The sequence below is a fragment of the Hydractinia symbiolongicarpus genome, chromosome 4, assembly GCF_029227915.1.
Source record: "Hydractinia symbiolongicarpus strain clone_291-10 chromosome 4, HSymV2.1, whole genome shotgun sequence".
Lineage (NCBI taxonomy): Eukaryota > Metazoa > Cnidaria > Hydrozoa > Anthoathecata > Hydractiniidae > Hydractinia > Hydractinia symbiolongicarpus.
The window spans coordinates 21,349,172-21,371,762 of record NC_079878.1 but is presented as its reverse complement, the minus strand read 5'-3'; the positions used below and the strand labels follow the sequence as shown (position 1 = coordinate 21,371,762).

Here is a 22,591-nt window from a genome sequence, read left to right as displayed (position 1 = left end):
TTACCAGCGATTATAATCGATCATAATTACTAGCCCTGCAAGCGCTGTCCTGAATGTCATCCAACAGCTGAGTAACCATTTCAAAGTACTCCTCCAACAACGCAACCATGTCTCACACAGGAAAAATGTGAGCCGATGGTCCCACAGTTGCAATTAATTTAAACTTTATTACGCATAATTTCGTGCAGCGGTAAAGAATTTCGTGCATTTATTTTTAATATAACTGAAACATCTAGCAAATAGCCGCAATTCTTATGCCATGTCGTCAATTCTTGTGCCATGTCGTCCTTCGTCCCTTACGAGACGGCAATGAATTGACTATTTGTTAGCTAGTGACCCCAGGGTCTTGTGGCCCATGAACCGTATTACGGAGCACAATTTCATCAAAAAGGCAACAGGAACGAGGTTGACCTAGCCGGATATGACAGTGTCAGTTACAATAATGTTCTTAACTTTAATAACCACGCTGTAACACCCGCCACGTTAATTTGCAGAGTGTAGATGTCCTGATTGATTTGAAAATAGCCGACGCAATAAAAACGCTCACGTGAAAAAAAGAATTATATCTTTGTAAAATAATACAAAGTTACACTCATCTCCGTCCTTTCGCTTCATAGTCTCTTTTAAAAAGGGTTCCCTGATTTGCGCATACTCGCCGCTACAAATTTTTGAGGGTGCAAAGTTCAACAACTTGTTAAAAATTTCAGTACTGGCTCCTTTCCATATCGCAAAATGTAATTCTCGCGAAAAAAACATTGAAATAGTCATTAGCGAAAGTTACTTCTTTGGAGTTCACAATTTTTGAGACTCTCGAAAGTTTCTTTGTGAGAATAAATAATATGGTTGACTTGACCTTATGAAGCGAATACTCCAAAAAGCGACGCTTCATATTTTTCCTTCCCAAAAAAACATTTTAGTTGAAGCGAACATTAGTAGACATATTTTATATAATTATTTTTTTCTCAAACATTCTTTATAACAGCTATATAATTGTATCTAACTTTTTCTAAACCCTTATATTTCGGATTCGTTATCCGTCACTGGTCAACTTTAACCGGTTGCCGTAAGAAAGGTTTAGAACAAACCCTTTGTTATACAAATCAAGCGTATGAGTTGCATCTGCATCGCGGGAGTTTTAAAACTGATTAATGAGCTCTGTTAACTAGTTCTCCACGCATATAAGCGGACTTCTCAACCTCGTCATCAGGACTTGTTAGGCTTTTTATAGGCCGTACAAATCTAAAAAGGATAACAAGTCTTGGGGGCGATTTTGTAGACTTCTCGCTGTGCAATTTGACTTAATTAGATTCACAGTGTTAAACATACTGTGTTGAACTCTTTCTCTATCTTAAATAACCCTTCATCTCGAAATTTATTTATCTTGAACAAATTTTTCGGTCCCTGGAGAGTTTAAGATAGGGAGATCCGCTGTACTTATAGGCGAGTTTGTGTGCAGAATATCCGTTAGCACACACACCACTCTTCGTACATAACGTGAGAAAGAAACCAAGGTAGCTTGATAAATTATAAGGAGTAAGGAAATGCTCTCACTACATATTGCTACTAGCCAAAACTTGATGAATAAAGTGACTAAGAAGTGATACTTCTGAATTTTGTTCGATTGTCGAGGAGATTTTCCTCGTAATGTTTTAGAGTGGTAGAATTATCGTTGTGTAATTTTAGCCCAACATGTGTTGAGTGGACTCCCCTCTTACATCCAGCCCAACGTATCTCTTTTATGATGGTAGCAAAAAACATCGCCACTAAGGGATATTACACTATTCTGCATAGATAAGTAACCGAGCCTTTTGCTTTTTTCTGTCATCGCCTCGATGAAGAATTATTCCCCCACGTGCGGTGCGATTCTTGAGGAGATTTAGTTTGAATATATTTTTTAATGGAGGTAATTATAAAGACTTTAAAATATGGAGTTCTAAGAAGGGCGGTCGAAATCAGTGCCTCGAATATGTGTAATTAAGATGGATGACTTTTTAATATTCTCTTGTATTAAATGTCGTTTGGTTGTCAAAGATTATGACGTCAAGATGTATATCCAGCACCCGAAGATACCATTTAGGTACAATAATTTATTTCTTAAGGTAAATTTATACAGGATGAATAGACTCGAATCTGATTTTTTAATGAGAGTTGGCGTCGAGCTGATTTCTGACGGACGACAATTAACGTCATTACACAAGTCGATAGTCAAAAAAGACATGTCGAATTCTTTCACACGATTTTATATGAATGAAGAAAAAACAACTGTAAAAAGGGCTTTTGTCCTTATAGTTGAGATTTTCAGGAAAATGTCAAAACTAAAAGTGTAGCTGTCAAACTGTACAAAGAATGTGTTGTAGCATGACTCTTGTTGGTTTCAAAAAAAAATCTAGTTTGTTTGGTTAACAAAAGTTGCGTTTGATTTGTAAATGATTTATTGTGAAAGCAAACAAATGCGATATGCGTATACATAGCATGAAAGAAAGAAAAAATATAAAGAGATAGATACGAAGAGTATGGGAATGTTTTTGATGCGTGAGTTTCTTACTGTTGTTTTTTTGTTTGTTTGTTTATGTTGTTGTTTTTTTTGGTGTGTAAAAGTTTTGTTCCTTCTATAAACCTTACGGTGGCATATTTGAGCCACCTCAACTTGTAAGAACTTTTAACTCAAGTTAAAGTTATAAGTCGAGTTAAAAGTTATAACTCGAGTTATAACTTGAAAACGAGTTAAATGTTAATATAAGTCGAGGTGGCACCCAACTGAAGTGGCCTAAAAACATTTTTTAACAAATTTCTCCAATGCGACAATTGATCAATTTATTAATAATCTTTCTTTTTTCTTTACTTTCTAAAAATGTACCAACCTCAGGACTCTTTTACACTTTTTAAAATTGAGACATTGTTTCCAATTTCAAAAAACGGAAAAAGAGTCCTGGTAACGAGGCTGCTGTGATATAAAAGAAAAAATAACCAAAAAGAAGAGAGTTGAGAGTTAACAGGGATAGGAACGTTGAGTTAAGAACGGTCTGTTCATTATAGATTCAGCGTTATTCTTCGTATCGATTTTAACTCCTGGCTATCAATTATCTGGTACAAGAATTACCTCTCCCTGTAATGTAATTACAAATTTTAAAGCCGAATCAAAAGTGAATTTAGTGGGTGACAGTAAATGGCAAAATAGTTGTCCAAAAGACCGCTTCATACAAGCTGTATACTCGGATATCCCAACGGCTCCATTCATAAAAGCAAAATGTTGCAGAAGTAATGTAAGCAACAGGTTGTCATGGGAACTTGATCTGACATCTTTAAATGGGGGTAAGAATGTGGTGGATAAAATATGGAATGCTGAATGTGAAAGATATTCTGTTATAACAGGTAACTATGATTCTTTCTAAATGGCCGCCCTCTTTTTTTTTTTTTTGTACCGAAAATATAACGACAATCTTCTTTAACTATTTCTGCACCTAATTGCAAAACATGGTTAACAAAAAGCTTTATTTCACTGTAGTTTCTTTGTTTACTTTTTCGTTTCATTCTTCATTATTGAAGTCTTTGGATATACATATTTACGTTCTTTAATTTCAACTGAAATTACTTTTCAGGCTTCAAATTTGCAGTAAGTCAAGTTGGTGTAATTTTGCTTCGTTCCATACGTTGTTCAGTGTTGGTCAATAAAGCTATCAACCGTCAAGCGTGCGTTGTTTTGGACTTATCGTCAAAAGTTGCAAATAACGAAGTGCGCTATAATAATACATGGCAGCATGAATGTCCAGCTGGGTACGGACTTGTTGGAGTGTACAGCAAAAACAGTTTTAATAGAGTAGAAAAAGCGAAGTGTTGTCAAATAAAAGGTAAGCCGTTGTAATGCAGGCTTTGTAAACCAGTCGTTTCGTTGTTGATGGCTTCATTGAAGTACTTCGTATTTTAGACGTGAAAATCAAACCAGGAGTTGTTATTGATTTCGAGAAGAACGAAGATTTTTTCGTAGCAAGTAATGCTGGAGGAATTAATTTTAAACTAAACGGTGAGTATGTCCACGGACGTATTATTATTGTCAACAATTAATATAAAAAAACATGTTTACCTGCCATTACTCAAGGCTATCATCTTTGGCTCACAGAATGAAAGTCAAATATTACCTAGTCGTTAGCTCATAGAAAAATCAACGGGTTCGTCCGTCCATTAAACTCAACAGTCCGTCGCAACAAAACGATAAAGCATACCGCATTTGCTGTGCTGTGTGTTCATAGTAGAATGCCAGAATACGCGTATTATTAACATACTAGTCGTTAGCCCGTGGAAAAATCCACAGAAATTCGCCTGCCGTACATATGTCGCATTTGCTATTTCGTTTATAGATATTTGATTTCGTGTGTACGTAGCACGAACGTAAGATCGTGCCGAAACAGACAAAATAGGGATATTATAAAATAGAGTTGATATGATGAAAAAGGGAAAAATTGTTTATATTGACAACAGAAATTGATTTCATTAAGCACTGTTTTTTCGAGTAACAAGAAGCTTGACGTCCTTGGTGTTCCATTCTAACGGCTGCCACTTCTTTGCAACAGCAACTTTATTACGCTAGAGGAAAGATGAGCTGAAAAGCTCAAATGAGCTGGCTACACTGCATTAAAAAGTGCTGGAGTAGAAAACCTGCAATATTTTACTAAATTTCATTGCATCTACATAACCACTTCTATAATAACCTAACAATCCTAGATATTGTGCGTAATCCGTGTGCGAGCCACATACGAATTCCAATCTTACGGTAGACGAAAAGGGTATTTTTTTACGATGCTTGGATATAAAGAAATTTATTTATTTATTAATTTACTTTATTCTAGGAAATGGATTATTTGAAACAAAACGTCTAGGAAGAACAATTAAAGACGCGAAATTTGCTCGCTTAATTTCAGTGGGAATGACTGTCACTCAAGCGTTTTGTTTAAAAGTTACATCAGTTAATATTGGCCGAGATATAACAATTATCGTGTATAGAAGAACTAACACAAGTTTGGAAAAACTACAGGAAATCAAATCCTCAACACGTGGACAGAGAACTCATCATGTTTTTATCCCAGCAGCAAATAATCCTGCTCCAGTCTCACAGGTAGCTTTGAATGACGTGCAATTAGCTTTTACAGCCTATTTTGGTGGTATTCTATCAACCCCGTTTCCTGCGTCTATTTTCTATTTTTCATATCGTGACGGCGAACTCGATGTCTCGATATTAAAAAGGAGAATAGAATCTGGGAACGAGGCTGGTTTTCTAGCATTATCTTACTTACATTCGAAAAAAGTAAGAACTTCTGTCTTTAGTTTTAATCTTACTATTTTCGTCTCCAGGGTCCCTTGGCAAATGAACCGTTATTAATATTTAAGAAGGCAAAAGGCCCTAGGACTGAAGTTGCAACCTTGCATGTTCTTACATTCGTTTTTAGCTTGTTGTCGATGTAAAAGTCTGGCAAAGTTTGGTTTATTTGAGAAAGTTTCAAATTTCAGATAGAACATCGTGTCAAGGTGGGGCATATTTATTTATTTTTCCCTGTACAAGGTTTTCATTGGTCCGATTAAATCACATTGCTATGAATATCTAGTAAAGAAAATTAATTTTCTTTTCTTTTTAGTTAATGAGTGCAAGTTGCCCAATATTGGGTGTTCCTTGCACGAGGTTTGTACAAGGACTAACCAGTTCCTCAGATGTCAATGTGAAGTTGGCTACATCCTGAATGAATTGAATAGATGCGTGCTATCGTCACTTGCGGTGGGACACTCCACCCCAGGTGTTACAGGAAAAAAAATAACATCACTAAACACCACAACATCAACACAAACAACGATCAAATCAACGGAGAAACGCACGTTGACTTCAAAAAATATTGTGAAGGAGAGCTATGTAGTATCTCCCCCTTTGTCAACCTGGATGTACTCTCTCATCGGTGGAATACTTGGTGTTGTATTGACAATGCTTACATTATGCAGTTGGATTTTATGTAAGAAAACTTTGGAAACACAACCACAGGAGGTGCGTATCTGTGTCATTCTCGACCCCAGAGCTCTTTGAGATAAACTCAGGTTTCAATCTCAAAGAGCTCTGGGGACGAGAATGTATCTGGGTCGCTCAAAATTCCTTTTTTGAGACAAAAAGAACTGGAGGCATAGTCAAAAAACAAAATTATTTACTTATTTATTTAGAGTATCTTAACTGCTTGGACGTTCTTTACTGTATCGCCTACGCATTATGGTAAAGAAATATTACGCAGCTGGTTAAAGAAGACACACGAAACACAAGTGAGTACTTGGTTACATTCAAAGTCTTTTAGAGACAAAAAATAGTACTAAATACGCAACCTTGCTCCCAGACCATTTTATCTCTCATGGAATTTTTGAAGATCTATCAATAAGCAAAGCACCTGTGAGAGACAAAAGTCCTGAGGACAAGGTTGCTTAACAAGCATATTTATTTATATATTTATTTCCTTATGAGGATGATACTTCAGTTAAGTATGTGTATATACGGTTATTTAGTGATAAGATTTCTCACCACCTCTCCTTTACTTTTAGAAAGTCACGGAAAAGAATTTGTTTAAACTTGCCGGTAGCCGATCAGGAGTTATAAACATGGCTTCTGGTGAAAGAATCTTTACACAAATTAATCAAGCTGTATCCGATGAGTAGAAGCTGCTAAAAAATAATATTCCAGTCCTTTTCAGCTACCTTTCAGCTAATTTTTATTTTATTTTTCGCGAATAGAAAGGCTAAGTGTTTGTTTCAAAAATGTAGAAAAAGCACTGGAAACGAGTGGTCACTCTTCCTCGTCCCAACCGGGGCTTTTTTTCTGAGATAAATAAAAAAGCTTAGGTAGCGTGGCCAGAGAGTTTATTACATTAGTCACGAGTTGTAATAATGTAAATAAATTATATTGTGTATACAAATTTTAACAATTTAGAACAAAAATTCAACCTCGTTCCCAGGAACCTTTTCGTCGACGTGACCATTTATAAAAAAGTGAAAAGAGGTTATGGGGAAAAAGTTGAAGAAAATTACGTAATCTATATTTCTACTTTTTTCATAGAAAGGTATAACAGGGTCAGCAGATAAAGCTTTGGAAAACACCAGGGGCATAGCGCCCAAGTTTTAAAGGGTAGATGGTAAGGCTGAAGCGCCAGTTTCTTGAGATATTAAACCCTTAGACGTTAGACTTCCTATGAAAACGCATCCTCTGCACAAGTCTCTCCCATATTAACCATGTATGATCGACAAGAATTTAGTATGGGTGAAGTAGGGTGGATGGGGTAGGGTGGAAGGCATAATTTGCTACGGTCCTGCGTAGATAAATAACATAGGTTATAAATTTATAAATTTCTGTATATAATATTTTGTAAACGATTTATATTCACAGTTTCGAATGTATACAACATACCATACAAACCATTGTTTCTTCTTCTGTTCTGCTTTTTAGTTTTCTTGCCAATAGTAATAAACCTTGAAAGTAATAACCTCTTGAAAGAATACTCAGTTTTCGACAATAACTAGAGAACATTAACTAAAAATAGTAAATAAAACATGATGATTTCATCAATTCATTTTACCTCGTCTTAAGGGAATATTGCATCTCTTCTGATATCAGATACTTTCTATGTTCGTCTTGCCGTCCAGATATAAAAAAGAAAAAAGGCGCTGGGAACAAAGTTGCAATTCACTGTTAACTTTATGCTCACTAACAACCTCGCTCCCAGTAATTGAACGAGGTTTTTAACTGGGCGAGAAATAATTTTGCGGTCACAAATACGAATTCGACGGCGATTTTGTCAAATATTTAAAAAGTACAATATTACCTGCCCTAAAAAGGGAAATACATGGTGGCAAATGTTTCCCGCCCTAAAAGGGGAAACCATGGTCGCAAATATTTTCAGCTTTCGTTTTCCTAGGCAAAGCGAAAAATAAATTTAGGTTCCCACCTCTAGAGAGGATCATCACAATTACAATACCAATCTCCAGATAGTGGACTTCATATATTTGACTGAGAGTCGATTTCACATATTTGCAACTTTTGCTGATATACCGTAATGTTCCGCCCAGCATTTTTTAAGCGTCCCCTCGAATAAGCGCCCAGGTAATTTCCTCAAAGTTCAATAAGCGCCCAACACTTGCCCCCTTCAAATAAGCGCCCACCTGATAAAGGGGGCGATCGAAAACAACTCTGAGAAACTTGGCGCTTATTTGTAAATTTTACTTTCTTATATTGAGAACCCTAAAAAGACTAAACTTTATTTTGTTACATTTTTGTTCAGTTTTATTTTTCAAGAAAAAGGAAACAAAATAGAAAATTACCGTTGTCTTTAATTTGTACAAAATTAGGAAGAATTTATAAGCGCCTGGCCTTTTTTTAAGCGCCCCCCTAAAATTTAATAAGCGCCCATAGCGCTTGTTCAAATCGCTTGTGCTAAACATAATTGCTCTAAGCCCGTACTATGTTTGGCTTGGGCACTATATCTCTGTTGGGGCGATCAAAAATTTGTAGAGGTTTTCAAAGAGGAGGTACCAAGTGCTTATATTTTTGTTTGTTTTACTAGGAGCCAACAGCGTTTGCTTTGAGAATCTTACGTAACTGTGTTGTTTATGTAAACACCGTATGTAAACAAAACTTACAGTTTAGTCAAATAAACGTAGCTAGAAATAGATTTCCCATTCTCTGCCATTGGGACGTGTTAGGGATAACGTTGTGTTGTCTTATAAATTATTTTTTTCATAAATTATCAGGACAGATTTTTTAGCAGCTAGCTAGATCATTCTAACGACTAAAAATGGTGAAAATGAGTAAGTATTCATAATATATACATTTTTGTTTATTAATTGTTTTTGTGTGTTCTTTTTGGGTCAAAAAAAAATATGAGTGTCTGTGGTATATCTCTTTTGGTTAAGGACAAGAATGGTTTTTTATCAGCTAATTTTAAGAAGATGAATGTTCAAATTTAGCAATATTTTTAACGCATATTCTTCTGGTTGGCAAATGTCACATGATACTTTTAAACCAATTATATACAGGTCCGCATTTTTCAGGGTAGCCATTGTAATTTGAGGGAAAACACGCTGTTCCATCAGTTACCTGAATTTTTCGTAGACTCTTTGTTTCCTAACTTTAAACCTGTCATATTATGTAGTTTAACTGAAAGTTGTACTATGTGACATTCTGACCAGGTGAATAGCTATATTATATATATAACTGTCATTCTCCCCTTAACCCTAAATATGGGGCACTCCCCTTTCGTTTGCTTTTCTAAATGGCATCAAACATGGCACACTTACGGTATATCATGAAAGAAACAAAATAACTGCATTAAATTTTATGTTTGTGTCAACATTTCTCCTGTGCCATTATCAGAAACTTGAAATTTGCCATAATACCACTATCTGCTTAAAATTCAATTAGTTATAGAACGAATTTTAAGATTCTGTTTACAGTTTGTGGTAGCCAAATAAAATTTATTTAACATATTTTATAATTCACATGAAAACAGCCCAAAAATTGCCCTAAAATCTGATTTTTGGGTAAACTCCAAAAAATCAGGAAATTGGGCCAATCACATGTCCGAATACCCTCAATGAAATAAAGCTGCATTGTAAGTTTCCAGTTCTAAGGATATATAATTCTAATTATTAACTTTTCATAGATATTTGAGGGGTATAGTTTTGAGTAATGGGCAATATCTAAGGCCCTGAGACATAGTACTGCTTAAATGTAACTTTACATGTAAGCAAGTTTTACTACGTCGTGTAACGATCTCATGTCTACATAGAGAACCTTTGCATATCTTTTGTTTACACATGAACTTAATTGCTTCAAAGTGATCAAAACCTTTTATAATAGCTTTGTAACTTGCGCATTGCTACCTGTTTTTTTATTTCTATTTTGAGAACACTGTTTCGATACTCACATGCCTTGATTTTTGTGCATGCGGCTAAGAATAGTAGTTTTGAATATCAGTTTCGGTCGATCAAATTAAACTTATATATACTTAACGAAGATTAAAATAAATAAAGTAATTTGCCATTTTCATGAATCCCAAGTTTTATTAATTTTTGTTGCCTTTGTGTTTTGTTGCATCGCCGTAGATCGTTTAAAAATTATGAAAACGGAATCTTGGAAAGCGAAAAGATCGCCATAGATCGTTTAAAAATCATGGTCCCTAAATAAGATACAACATTTAGGTTTGTAAAAACAATAAAATGCTCGCAAAACACGAGATTCCATCGAAGCAAAAACAAAAGATAGTACGTTGCTGTTCATGAGTAGAAACAACAAAAACTTAAAGCTTTGTTAAATTTTATATTTTTTTCTGTTGATCCCTTGACAGCTATAGGAATTTAATACAACAATGAGTTTGGCGAAGTTTACATGAGCTAATTAACGTTCGCATGTGAGACACGTTTCAACATGCAAAAAGAGCTCATGTATTTAACAATAGGTTAACAATAACAACAAAAGTTCTAAAGCTACTGAAGGATCGTGTAAAGGTGATAAATATCGTGCACATGTACAGTTACATTTAAGCGGTACTGTATAGGGCCTAAAAATTTGGCATGCAGGTATGTAATAAATAAAAATAAAAAGACATGCAGCATACCAAAAAAGAATTGTATGTATTAAAAAACCCAGCATTACCCCCCCCCCCCCCCCCCGCCCTCACCCATCCCCTCAGTAAATTTAGGGTTACAAAATTACAGAAACTAAATATATACTGAAATTATTTCTTTATTTGGAAAGTATTTTATATTGAGGACTACAACAAACAAAATTAGGAGCTAAACCTGCCAAAATTCTTTCTTCACAATTGCACAAGTTGCATTATCAAAAACCTGGGAAAGCTGCTCTAATTATTTGAATTAAAAAATGAAAATTATGAAAACACTAAACCTTTCCCAATCAGAAAATAATTTTTCAAATTGGAACAAAATTAAAAATAACTTTCGCTTCTGTATAGGCCCTATATGTTTACTCACAAAATTTGATTGCAAACCAACGTGCAGATCCCAAGTTATGGGGTCGTTCAGCAAAAAGGTTAAGAGGCCTGGGACAAGCAAACAAGTGTTATTTTGGCAAAAAGTTATGTTAATTTATGCATTAACAAAGTTTGAATGCACATCTCTTATCAGGTCTAAAATTGCTGATGACAAAAAAGTCAAAATTTGCTATTACTTAAATATGACATCATAATTTATGCAGCATAATTAAATTTAAAAAAATCCTTTAGATGCGAATGTCTATAGTATAAGTCTAACATCATTTTATACCTCAGGTTTCCCTGTGTATAGCCCTAATATTTATTGTTTTCTTCTCCTGTTTGTCCCTAAAGGTATTACAACTCAAATCACAAGGATTTTTGAGAATTGCAAAGATGTTTGTGCTATTATCATACATGCAGAGATAAACTTAAACAAAGAACTATATATTTCAAATGTCAACATTAGAGACATATTTGTGTAGTACTTAGTTACTTTACAAATTATTGTTTGTTTAAAGAAACCTTAGTTTCTTTTTGTTGATATATATAGTATTTTAAAGTTATATTTAGTGTAGAAGTTTTTCCTGACTTTGTTTAATCTCATCAGCAAGTTTTTGAAAAGTGGAAAGTAAACTTAAGTATATATAGCAGTTTCAAGTAGAGTCAATATGGGATTAGCACTTTGTTCAAATAAAAGACAAGGTAAATGTCAACATACATATCCTGATTTGTATCTGGATTTTATGTTTGTAATTTTTAAGATAGATGTTAAGAGCATTTTTAGTCCTATTCCTATTTACACAGATATAAGAAAAGAACATGTTAAATAAGGTTGTCTTGTTTTTACAAAATAAATTGTGAAGTTATCATTCTCTGCATAAAAACAACATACAATGTTATCCTTCTCTACACTGAAACAGTTGTAATTAACATATCATGCTAATTTAAATCTGTTGTTAAAAACATAATCAACTGTTCTCATTGACCCAGGATTTACGAAGATATATATTAAATAATAGTAAATTATAGTAATTACACAACCTAATTGCGCTGCTAATCTAAAGTATTTAAATGTGATTACAGTCATTTGAGAATAACAGTCTTTTAAAAAGCTTTGAATTTACTTTATAAGAAAAAAAAGTTTGTAATTCTGAGTTTTTGTTCACCAGAATACAACCGCATTGTCGTTTTAGATTTCTAGTTCTTGAGAGAGTGTAGAGAGAATTTAATTAAATTATTTTCTAATATTTTATGTCGACAAAGTTATTAGCTATATTCTTATTTTTTTGTTTTTTTAGTAGCAACAATGGAAAAACTGAGACCAATTGTTCTCTCTGGTCCAAGTGGATGTGGTAAATCCACTATCATTAAAAAATTAATGACTGAATACCCTTCCAGATTTGGATTCAGTGTATCACGTAAGTAAACATTATTGTAAATGATCCTTGCCACGGTAATTTTTTCAAATTTGTTACAATTAGTTAGCTAAAAAAAATTTTGCAGGACACTAGTAACATTTCTGTCACAACAAGAAAATCATTTGTCATATATAATTACTTCATTCTGGTTGGCTGAATACAAAAAAATTTTCATGATCAGATTTTTGTGACCAGTAGCATGTCGATTTGATTTTTGTGATACCAAAAAGCTAAACTGGTGGTACAAGTTAACATTAACTCCAGGGACTTTACAGAAAAGATTGCTGCACCTCCTTAAAACTCCCCAATTGTCCTCAATTTTTAAAAGTCCACCAAAAAAAAAATGTTTTTATTTTCAAAATGCATAGAAATGCCACATGGGCACAGCGATTATTATTTGTTCTTCACTCTATGGAATCACCATTAAAATCTCAAATCTCCTCAATACTGCCAACCTTTAAAAAATAATTGAAAATTCCTAGCAAAAGCCCTTGAATTTCCCTAATTTTGACTCTATAAAGAGAGTGGAAACCCCTACTGGAATTTTATAAACAAACTTAGAATTAGTAACTTATTCATCTACTGTACTATCTAATAACCAAGAAATTTTGTTTTTTCCAGATACTACGAGAAAACCAAGACCAGGCGAAATCGATGGAAAAGGTAATAAAACGTTCTGTGCACGTCTTTGTCGTGTTGAGTTCGAAAAGAACATGTTGTTCAAATTTTCTTTAGACTATCACTACACCACTGTAGAAAAGATGACTAAGCAAATTGAAAATGGGGAATTTTTAGAGCATGCTGTGTTTAGTAGTAATAAATACGGCACCAGGTGAATTTAGTGTTTATATAATACCAAGTGTTGGGACAGTGTAGGGCACTTCTGTAACACCTAACAGCAAATGCGCATAAGCAATATACCATTGTTATTTTTTCAGTTTCGTTTTAGTAAAAAGGCTGTGCAAGATGTTTTGAATAATGGTAGAATATGTATAATGGATATCGATTCTCAGGTTGGTTAAAGTACGAGTTTCAATTACTAGTTACTTCGATATGTATCAACACATAGATTGGCAATACACACGTCAGTAATACAGTAATACAAAGTTAAAAAATTGTGTCTACGATAAAGTTGCCAACATGAAAAAGATCATTTGCATTAGCATTGGCAAAAAAGGTTACAATCTTTGCAATGTTTTTCATTGCCTTGGTTACCACATTGTTTTTGTCTATAAATATTATCGCTGGTATGTTTATGTTCATACATGTTGATGTTAGGAAACAAAATTGATTAAAAAGGTCACCAAAATAAACATATTGGCAGCCAACAAAGATAGATTTGTGTAAAAAGACATCAAAAATGACATTTTTGTGACGTGTGAGGTAAAAAATATATTCGGTAGTGGATGAGGGTACTTGACATGACGATCTATTTTTAGGGTGTAAAAAATATCAAAAGTCTAAATTTTGATTGTCTACTCGTATTTGTCAAACCACCTACAATTGAAGAATTGGTAAGTGATATTTCTATCTGTTACATTATGTAACTAAACATTTTTAATTTTAAAAAGATGCCTACCATTTGATTGATCAAAATTAGTTTTGATATGAATCGTCTTCAAGATCTAGAATTGTCTGGTTGTATCTCAAAAAATGCCAAGCTTTTTTGTGCCTATTTGTCTGGTTGTCCCTAATATTTTCATACCTATTGTATACAATATTCGAATTTGACACCTGAGATTAGTCAATTTTTAGCATAATATTAAATGTAATAATAAATTTTCAGGCCCAGCGCTTTCTCTCCATGCTTTAAATTCTTTAAATGCTTTTCTGTTGTTTTTTTCATGCTTTAAATGCTTTAAATAAATAAGATCCATCACTTTAAAATTCAATGACGCTAATTTCGGCTTAGCAAATCGGCCCTTGGTAAAAAAAGTTGAAACACCTTTTGCTCTTTTGTAATTTAAAACAACACGTTAAGGTTATTTTTTGAGTATTGTCCTTAAATTCGTCAAACACCGTTCTTTGAAAACACGAAGAAAAAAACTGATACTCAGCATTGTCTAAAAATCCTGGATTCTTTTGTCTAACTTATTATACCACCCTGTCATGATGTTCCATCATAATGACATTTTAAAGAATGGTTGACTCGTGTGGCAGACTGTCAAGTTTTCTTGCAAATATTTTTTCAGGAGAGAAGGTTAAGGGGGCGTGGTACAGAGACAGAAGAAGCAATTCAAAAGAGGCTAGCGTCATCAAAACAAGAATTCGAATATGGTACCATATTTTATTTTTTTGCTTGAAGGGTTTGAGTTGTCACAAAGATCGTCTGTTGTGTTACCATTTTGTTATGTTTTTGTAGTTACCACAGTAACGCCGCTTTGCTCGTGTGAAATTCCGATTAAATTTGATTTGTGGTTTTTGTTCACGTGATAACCTTTGGCTGCAATTTTTGCGTCTCTGTTATGTTTAATTCCTTTCTATATCTGTGTTGTTTTACCGTGAAAAGAAAATTTTCTTTTCTTTTTTTTTTCCTTCAAGGTTTAACAAACTCCACGAAAACTTAAGTTCTAAGAGATAAATTAAGAAACTTTCTTTTCTGTATTAAATTTCAGAATACTAAGTTCATTTTATACTATTTTTTGTTTTAGCCAGCAAACCTGGTATATATAACTATACGCTAGTAAATGATGACTTGGAGAGAGCTTATCAGGAATTGAAAGATATCATCAACAGTGTAAGTTTCGGCTAGTTTATCAAAGATTTTTCGCCCATTCATTCATTAATTAATTATTTTATTCATTCATTCATTCATTCCTTTTATTTATTCACTTAATCACTATTCATTTATTTATTCGTTCATTTATTTATTCATTCATTCACTCTCCATCCATTCACTCTTCATTCATCCACTCTTCATTCATTCACTCTTCATACATTCACTCTTCATTCATTCACTCTTCATTCATTCACTCTTCATTCATTCACTCTTCATTTATTCACTCTTCATTCATTCACTCTTCATACATTCACTCTTCATTCATTCACTCTTCATTCATTCACTCTTCATTCATTCACTCTTCATTTATTCACTCTTCATTCATTCACTCTTCATTCATTCACTCTTCATTCATTCACTCTTCATTTATTCACTCTTCATTCATTCACTCTTCATTCATTCACTCTTCATTCATTCACTCTTCATTTATTCACTCTTCATTCATTCACTCTTCATTCATTCACTCTTCATTCATCCATTCCTAAAGCAAGAGAACTTATTCCAATGTTTTTTTTTTATCTTATAGGAGATAACGCAACTGTAGTAGTACAGACAACACTAAAGATTGAATTAGCGAGCCAGTGTAACTACAGCATTATGTTTTGTCCCTTGCACAAGCTGGTTACTGTCACCGTTTAAGTTGACTCGCTCACTGCTGTATTAGAGCACGAAGTTATTATTTATTTTAGGAGGGTTTTCTACCACGAACGTTTATTTAATTAGTTAGCATTTTTGTAATTCAATATTTCCAAAATTTATTGTCGTTAAAATTGCACCTTTCCATTTTTTAGAATAACAAACAATATAATTTCATCCTATTTATTCTTCGTCAAAATAAAAGGTTTCTTTAACTTTCGCGATTCGATGCTCTTAGTAAATTTTGCGATTATTAGCGGGAGTTATACCTTAGAACGTATTATTTTATTTTCAAAACATAAAACGGAATCAGAATTAAACCATTCTCGTAATCTTTTCAAGGGATTGTATAATTTGTCTTTTGAATTACGGGAGGTAGTTGATTTTTTTTCGACATAAAATTAGTGTTTACTAAAATTTTATCGTGTAGCTTTGTGCTTTTAATCTGCAAAGTTGAACGAGCATACTGTTTGTTTGACTTTGTTCTATAAAATATTTTTGATTTGGTTCTGCAAAATCTTTATCCTTTTGTTACTGTTTTTTAAAAGCAAAAAAGTGATCAACAAAAGAGCTTGGAATGTGATCAACAAAAGAGCTTGGAAAATAATCAAGTTGAGTGCGTTCTAGTAAAGTTAGAAGATGTAATTAAAGTAACATTCCAATATGTCGTTCTCAAACCCATACATAGTTTTTTTATGAAATTTTTCGGTGTGGAGAATTTTAATTTTATATTTTATTAGTTCTACTCATTTAAAATTTATTATGCAGATTAATTCGGGTGGGGTGATTTTAAGTATTTTGATTGGCAAATGACGATTTGCGCCGGTTAAAAAATAGAATTGCTTTTCACTTTTTAACAACAGTTCCTGTCAGCCAATCAAAGTCTTCGCTCTGCACGGAATATTCCGCCTAGTTGCAGTTTCTGTTGGAATGGAATAATAGTTTTATTTATAACTAGTTGTTTTATCACGTTAAGAAAAAGAGTGTCTAAATTTTGCGTCATGTATTTTTTGTACTCCAACGAATACTATTATTGCTGGTTATAGTTTCCTGTTACGGTAATTGTATTGGTGAAACAGAAGTATATATCTTAGCAGTGCGTTGACGAAAGACAGGGAATCGGACGTAATAGATCAGTAAAAATGGTTACACGATGTATAAGTTCTGCAAGGTTACAAAATATAACCAATCATAATTGATGGTCCCTTGAGGCGTAAAAGGATTTTAAATTAACTGTCATTTCTTCGTTAATCCAACCAATCAGAACTATTTGTAGTTTTCTTTATCTACTGTTTGTAGCGGGATAACCAAAACTAAATCTGCAAACGTCAGCAATATCGAATACGCGACGTAAAACATACGGTAACCGGTTAAATTAGGTGAATTCGCGTATCGACATAACGCTCTTTGTGGATCTTGTCGAACTTTTTTTGTATCTATCAGGAGCGACAGAATAAGCAATGAAACAAGCACGAAAACGAATACAGTGAAGATAATAGTGAAGTCTCGTTCACAAAACACGCTACATTTCTTCTTTGCAAAGCGAGCACGTACAAACAAAACACTTTTACACAGTGCGGCAAGCATACAGAAAAACATGGTAGCAGCCATACTACTAAAGCAAATAATACCACTCATCTTGCAAAGTAAATATCCAAATTTCCACTCCGATTGGATCAAACCCGCCGCCATTAAAGGCATGCAAATTAAAGCCGCAATCATGTTCATAGCTGCGGATACCATTACGAATTTTAAATAAATTCCATGTACGTGAGTTTTGAAACAGTTTAAAGCACAAACAAACGCATTTCCGATTAACACCGCAGCACAAACTGCTATTATGGCTGACGCTTGAAACGAAGTTAAAGTGGGATCTAAATCGGATTCCATTTCACCCATTTCTATGTCAATATCTATAGCTCCGTAACCATGCATTTTGTTGTGATCTCGTGTAAACAATGCATAAACATCAGTCAGGTGTCTGCTTTTATGGTAATACTTTTTCTCGGTTTTTAGATTTTCTGCTTTTAATTTTTCTACCACTCAATTTTTTTTTCTTTTCGAAAACTCTTTGTGAATCTTTTTTACTATAAAAACAAAATTGATGCTGCTTTGTTTACTAAACGTTCGAAATCACTGATGCATGAATGTTGCTGTGGAAACTGATCACCATAGCGACTAATGCAGCGGCATTACATTTAGCTGAATGCTCATTCATGTGTATCAACTAAATAGTCACGCATGGCACAAGTAATCTGGATCGAATGTGCTAACAAGCACGAGGTTGTCAATTAAGAAATGCCGCTTAGTTTTTTTAACATACCCTAATATAGTGGACTATTGATTGACCAGCCCACTCCACCTGTTATAATTCTACAATTTTTCTCGTTGACTTAAACTTACTGCAGGTGTAGCTTGGATCCGGATACCCAACTCAAAAAAATGGTTTGGCATAATTTCCAAACACTCATTGGACAATTAAAATTAAGAAAAGGTTGAGAAAAGAAAATTTAAATGTGTAAGTATAGAAAATATGAAACGTTATGCTCGTTATCCCGAACTCTTATGGATCAAGTCTCCAAACTCATCTCCAAGATTTTTTATGTTTTTCCGTCCTAAAAAACTAAGAAGCCTTGGGAAGGAGATTAGTTTAGTGTTTTGTATTCTATTATGCTACCAAAAGAACCTAAAATATGTCAAAAATATTGACTTAAAAACACTGAATTAGAAAAAACTAAAATTTAAATGAAAGATTTTTGCATTTGCTTTCTACTTTCAGCCTCTTGTGTGTATGTTGCTATAGAGATATAACGGGTAGGTTCTGAACAGTCATCTTCTTTTACCTGTCGTTATGCTCCAACTACTGTTTAGTCCATATTCTCTCCCAATGCTTTTTTTACGGTTTTTTATAGTCGGCGAATTTTGTTTTATTTTCACGTTACGTAGAACCTTTACGTAAAACCTAACAGTTGTTAAACTTCTGGAAAATTACTCGAGGTTATAAAAATTGGTCCCCTAAGACTTTGGGACAGCGAGCACTGGATCTATTCTTTGCGCTGCTCCGCTGAAAGAACATGTTTCTTATTACATATTTTCTTCCTTACTTCCCACACGTAATTCCTTTTATAGTTTTAAATGTTAATTTTTCTTAACAAAAATACAATGAAGAATGCTCTTACTTAAATTTGATAACTTGTCTCTGGGGTAATTTTTTTTTCTATTTGGTAACCTGTGATACTTTTGTCAGTCAAAAAATCCTATAATTTGGCAACCGACGAAGATACCCGATAAGTACAGGGACTGAAGTCTATATTTTGTTAATATATTAAACAACGTTTAACTAAAGCGGCAAAAGTAAAGCTCAATATTGGTACTCCAGGTTGGTCCCCGCTTATGCACTAAAAAATGTTGAACCTGGCTAGAAATTTATAACTCGTATAATTATCTATTTTTATTTTTATTTATTTTATTTATCCACAAAAGAAATTGATTTTGGCTAAAATAATTTAGTGCAGTGGCATCACGTAATTAATTCATACTTTTAAATTTCGCGGGCAGAAAGATCCGTGGGGGAGAAAAACCCGGAATTTAGGCATAACTCACGGGGGAGACTTTTCAGTAAAATGATTCTTGGAGGAAAGAAACCGTAATCTTTCCTCCAAGAATGAATATAGAGATGATTTCTGATGTCATGGTCAAGCTCGACCCCAGCACCTTTTAAGAACTATCAGAAAGCGCAGCACCGTTGAGAAGCAAATAGTTCTCAAGACGAGGTTGATGTCATGGTAAAAAAAGAAATATTTTTTTGGGGGGAATTTTGTGAGAAAAACTTTCACGACAAAATAAAATATAGCAAAAGAATCTCAGATCCAAATATATTACTAGTCTATCGTCTCATTTAGCGAGTTCTTCCCAGATATCGCTTCTTTCATGGTAATTTAGAGAGTTTAAGGGGAAGAGGGGAAGGAGGGAGGAAAATGGTTTACTGTGCGAGAGATTAAGAATAGGGATGCTTTCTTGACAGGACACTTTCTGTCATTGCGCTTGAAAAAACTTCGCGATGTTTTAATGCATCATTAGTAGCTGTTGCTTAACGTCGTCCCATAAAAATAGTTCTAAACAAGGAGCCTGGGAACAAATAAATGTACGATTCTGCACATGCGTAAGAGCTCCCTTTTCATACACAGTGTTTCAACTTCATGACATTTTAGGCAAGTGATCATTATTAAACGTGTGTATTTTCACTCGTGTTTTCTCAACGTCAAAATTTTAACCAATGTTTAAACATTTGGACAAACAATTGCAAAAAGTAAAGTAAGATTATATCAAAACACATTTAAATAAACGAAACACGTCTGAATAAACGAGACACTTATCTGTATTGAATCATATGCTTTTTATGATGTCATCAAAGTATATAAAAATCGAAAACATTATCATGACCTTCACTTTCTCTTTTCTCGCAGTTCGTTGTTTGAAGGTAAGGAAAGCTGTCACTCTTGTTCCCAGGGTTTTTGCCTTCTTGACATGAGAGATGACGTGGAAAAAATTTTCGTCGTCTTCTCAAGACAAAAAAATCCTGGGGACGAGGGTTGGAAAGCTGTTTTATAGACTTATCGTTAAATACTATCGCTTAAAGTGTTTTGTGTACAATAATAGTCCGCAACACAACAAGGGGCAGAGCGTTAATAGCGGTTATAATTTCTAGGGACTCTGAAAACATTTGTGGTTTCGGTCAAGTCGCGTGTCCTTTAGGTACCCCTAGAGAAACTCCACGAAAGTTTATGATCCGTAATTGTAGGGTTTTATAAAAATATTTAAAAGCTAGGACCAGGCATATAACATTTTATCGCGTATCAGCCTTAGCCGTGTTTGATCCCTTACCCATGTTTTTTATAACATTAACAATATATTATAATTACTATATTATAATACCTGTATACGTCTGTCTGTCTGTCAAGCAAAATGGTACTGCAAGTAGCGAGAGACGCACGCAATGAGGTTATAAAAAAGGACGGGCAAACCCGTGGATTTTTCTACGGCCACCGACTAGTTATAACTAAATACTCCAATTTGAAAAAGCATTGTAACCTACATCATTCGTGGTTGTCGTTAAAAAATGTTTTCGCGGGTTTTTTTAACGGTAAATCCACAAAATAGCGCGAATATTTCTCCCTGCGAAAATTTCTTTCAATAAAATATTTTTATTCTAATTTTTAGCAAGCCTTTTGCAAGTGTTACACAAGATGAAGATAATTATCGCTCTTGCTTGTCTCTTCGTTGGAACTCTTGCAGGTGATCATTATCTTGTCCCTAAATTTTTTGTTCCTCGACGTAACAAAACAGGAATTGTGTTGATACAAGACCTAATTTGGGACACTGGGGAAGGTTAATTTTCCTTGGAGAAAAGTTTTGTACTGATTAAACGTTTGTGGAAAATTTGTATAATTCTCGTCTAATCAACCTCGTCCCCAGGGCATCTTGTATCTTTTCTGACCCCAGGACGGCAATACATGGCCCTGAAGCAGGCTCGTCTTGTCCGTCTCGCGTCCGAGATAAAAAAGAGACAACAGACGCTGGGAACGAGGTTCTAGTCTGATAATAGTCTGATCGCAATAGAAGAAAATATCTCCTGGACTTCTATTTCTTAACAATATGTCTTTTTCGTTTTTAGATCGTTGCACATTCCCATGCATCTTAATGCTGAAGCCGGTGTGCGGTAGTGATGGAAACACATACCCAAATGAATGCGCCATGAGAGGGGCGGCGTGCAGAACAGGAGCAGCTATTACTGCTGTGTATGAAGGAAACTGCAAAGAAAGTAAGAGAGTTCTTTGTACTGCTGTAGCAACAGAGTGGTAACAGATTTAAAATTTACATTTTGGGAGGTTTTGGAGTGCAAATTTAAGAGAGAAAACGTTATTTTTATTTTAAGGAAAGTTTAGGAGAAATCAGACAATCCAGAGCCTTCTCTAACATACATACCTAGTTAATCCATTTTCGAAACGTGATAATGAAAGGAACTCCTCAGAAAAAAATGCATGCCGCAGAAAAAACAATTTTAGATGTTATAAAGGGAACTTTAAGGTTAACTAGAAGATCCTAGGAATTGTAGTCATATGGTCTTGTAACACGCTCTTTAGGTAACGGTTGTATGTTCCCATGTACAATGATTTACAAACCCGTATGTGGTCATGATGGTATCGTCTATCCCAGTGAATGCGCGATGAGAAGTGCGGCTTGCAGAAAAGGAGAAGCCATTATTGCAGTTCAAAATGGCGACAAAAACTGCGGAGGTAAGAGATGTTTTGGAATATGTGAAAACGTTTCTCTGCTTTCTGAATAAATGTCGATATTAAGTTGTTTTAGTAAGTCTGAACCTCTTACTAGATACTTGATTATCAGATAGGTTTTCAAACGTTTGTATAGGTGAAGGCAGCTGTACAACTGTGTTTTACTTAACTTTGTTTACTTAGAATGCAAGATCGCTTGCACTCGTGAGTACGCTCCAGTTTGTGGTTCGGATGGCAAGACATACCCCACTGAATGTGTGATGCTATCATTGGCTTGTAAGCAACAAAAACCAATCGTTGCTGTCTATCCTGGAAAATGTAAAAACTAAATTATGTTTAACTGAATAAATGTATCGAATGTATGCAATATGCAATTGTTTCAGGGTGAATGAACCACTGGAAATGGCCATACCCAGCCGTCAGGTTTTTTAGTTTATGACCTGAAAATGGTGTCATTGC

The 22,591-nt window shown here is 34.3% G+C and overlaps 4 protein-coding genes across 7 annotated transcripts; 3 read left to right on the top strand and 1 right to left on the bottom strand.

The window, feature by feature from the left end:
* The first annotated feature begins 2,157 nt into the window (after nt 1–2,157).
* On the top strand, nt 2,158–7,447 carry LOC130641811 (uncharacterized). Its single transcript, XM_057448782.1, has 9 exons — nt 2,158–2,532; nt 3,037–3,372; nt 3,600–3,848; nt 3,926–4,021; nt 4,845–5,110; nt 5,442–5,520; nt 5,628–6,025; nt 6,196–6,291; nt 6,565–7,447. Exons 1-9 carry the CDS (start codon nt 2,514–2,516, stop codon nt 6,676–6,678), a joined length of 1,653 nt encoding a protein of 550 aa, XP_057304765.1. The 5' UTR covers nt 2,158–2,513; the 3' UTR covers nt 6,679–7,447.
* Nucleotides 7,448–8,407: 960 nt separating this feature from the next.
* On the top strand, nt 8,408–16,831 carry LOC130641810 (uncharacterized). 4 transcript variants are annotated; one of them, XM_057448778.1, is made up of 9 exons: nt 8,409–8,541; nt 12,305–12,424; nt 13,046–13,087; nt 13,160–13,256; nt 13,374–13,437; nt 13,864–13,938; nt 14,617–14,701; nt 15,076–15,161; nt 15,730–16,831. In XM_057448778.1, exons 1-9 carry the CDS (start codon nt 8,475–8,477, stop codon nt 15,745–15,747), a joined length of 654 nt encoding a protein of 217 aa, XP_057304761.1. In that variant the 5' UTR covers nt 8,409–8,474; the 3' UTR covers nt 15,748–16,831. The 4 variants fall into 4 exon arrangements, with proteins under 4 accessions (XP_057304764.1, XP_057304761.1, XP_057304763.1 ...); XM_057448780.1 differs by lacking the exon at nt 8,409–8,541 and adding an exon at nt 8,579–8,820; XM_057448779.1 differs by lacking the exon at nt 8,409–8,541 and adding an exon at nt 10,915–11,708.
* LOC130642317 (neuropeptide FF receptor 2-like) lies at nt 16,686–17,774 on the bottom strand. Its single transcript, XM_057449405.1, has 2 exons — nt 17,130–17,774; nt 16,686–16,748 (listed from the first exon to the last, which is right to left on the bottom strand). The coding sequence occupies exons 1-2, from the start codon at nt 17,772–17,774 to the stop codon at nt 16,686–16,688; spliced, it is 708 nt and encodes a 235-aa protein (XP_057305388.1).
* Nucleotides 17,775–20,246: 2,472 nt separating this feature from the next.
* Nucleotides 20,247–22,494, top strand: LOC130641809 (four-domain proteases inhibitor-like). Its single transcript, XM_057448777.1, has 5 exons — nt 20,247–20,319; nt 21,060–21,134; nt 21,514–21,660; nt 21,983–22,135; nt 22,316–22,494. Exons 2-5 carry the CDS (start codon nt 21,086–21,088, stop codon nt 22,459–22,461), a joined length of 495 nt encoding a protein of 164 aa, XP_057304760.1. The 5' UTR covers nt 20,247–20,319; nt 21,060–21,085; the 3' UTR covers nt 22,462–22,494.
* The last annotated feature ends 97 nt before the right edge of the window (nt 22,495–22,591 follow it).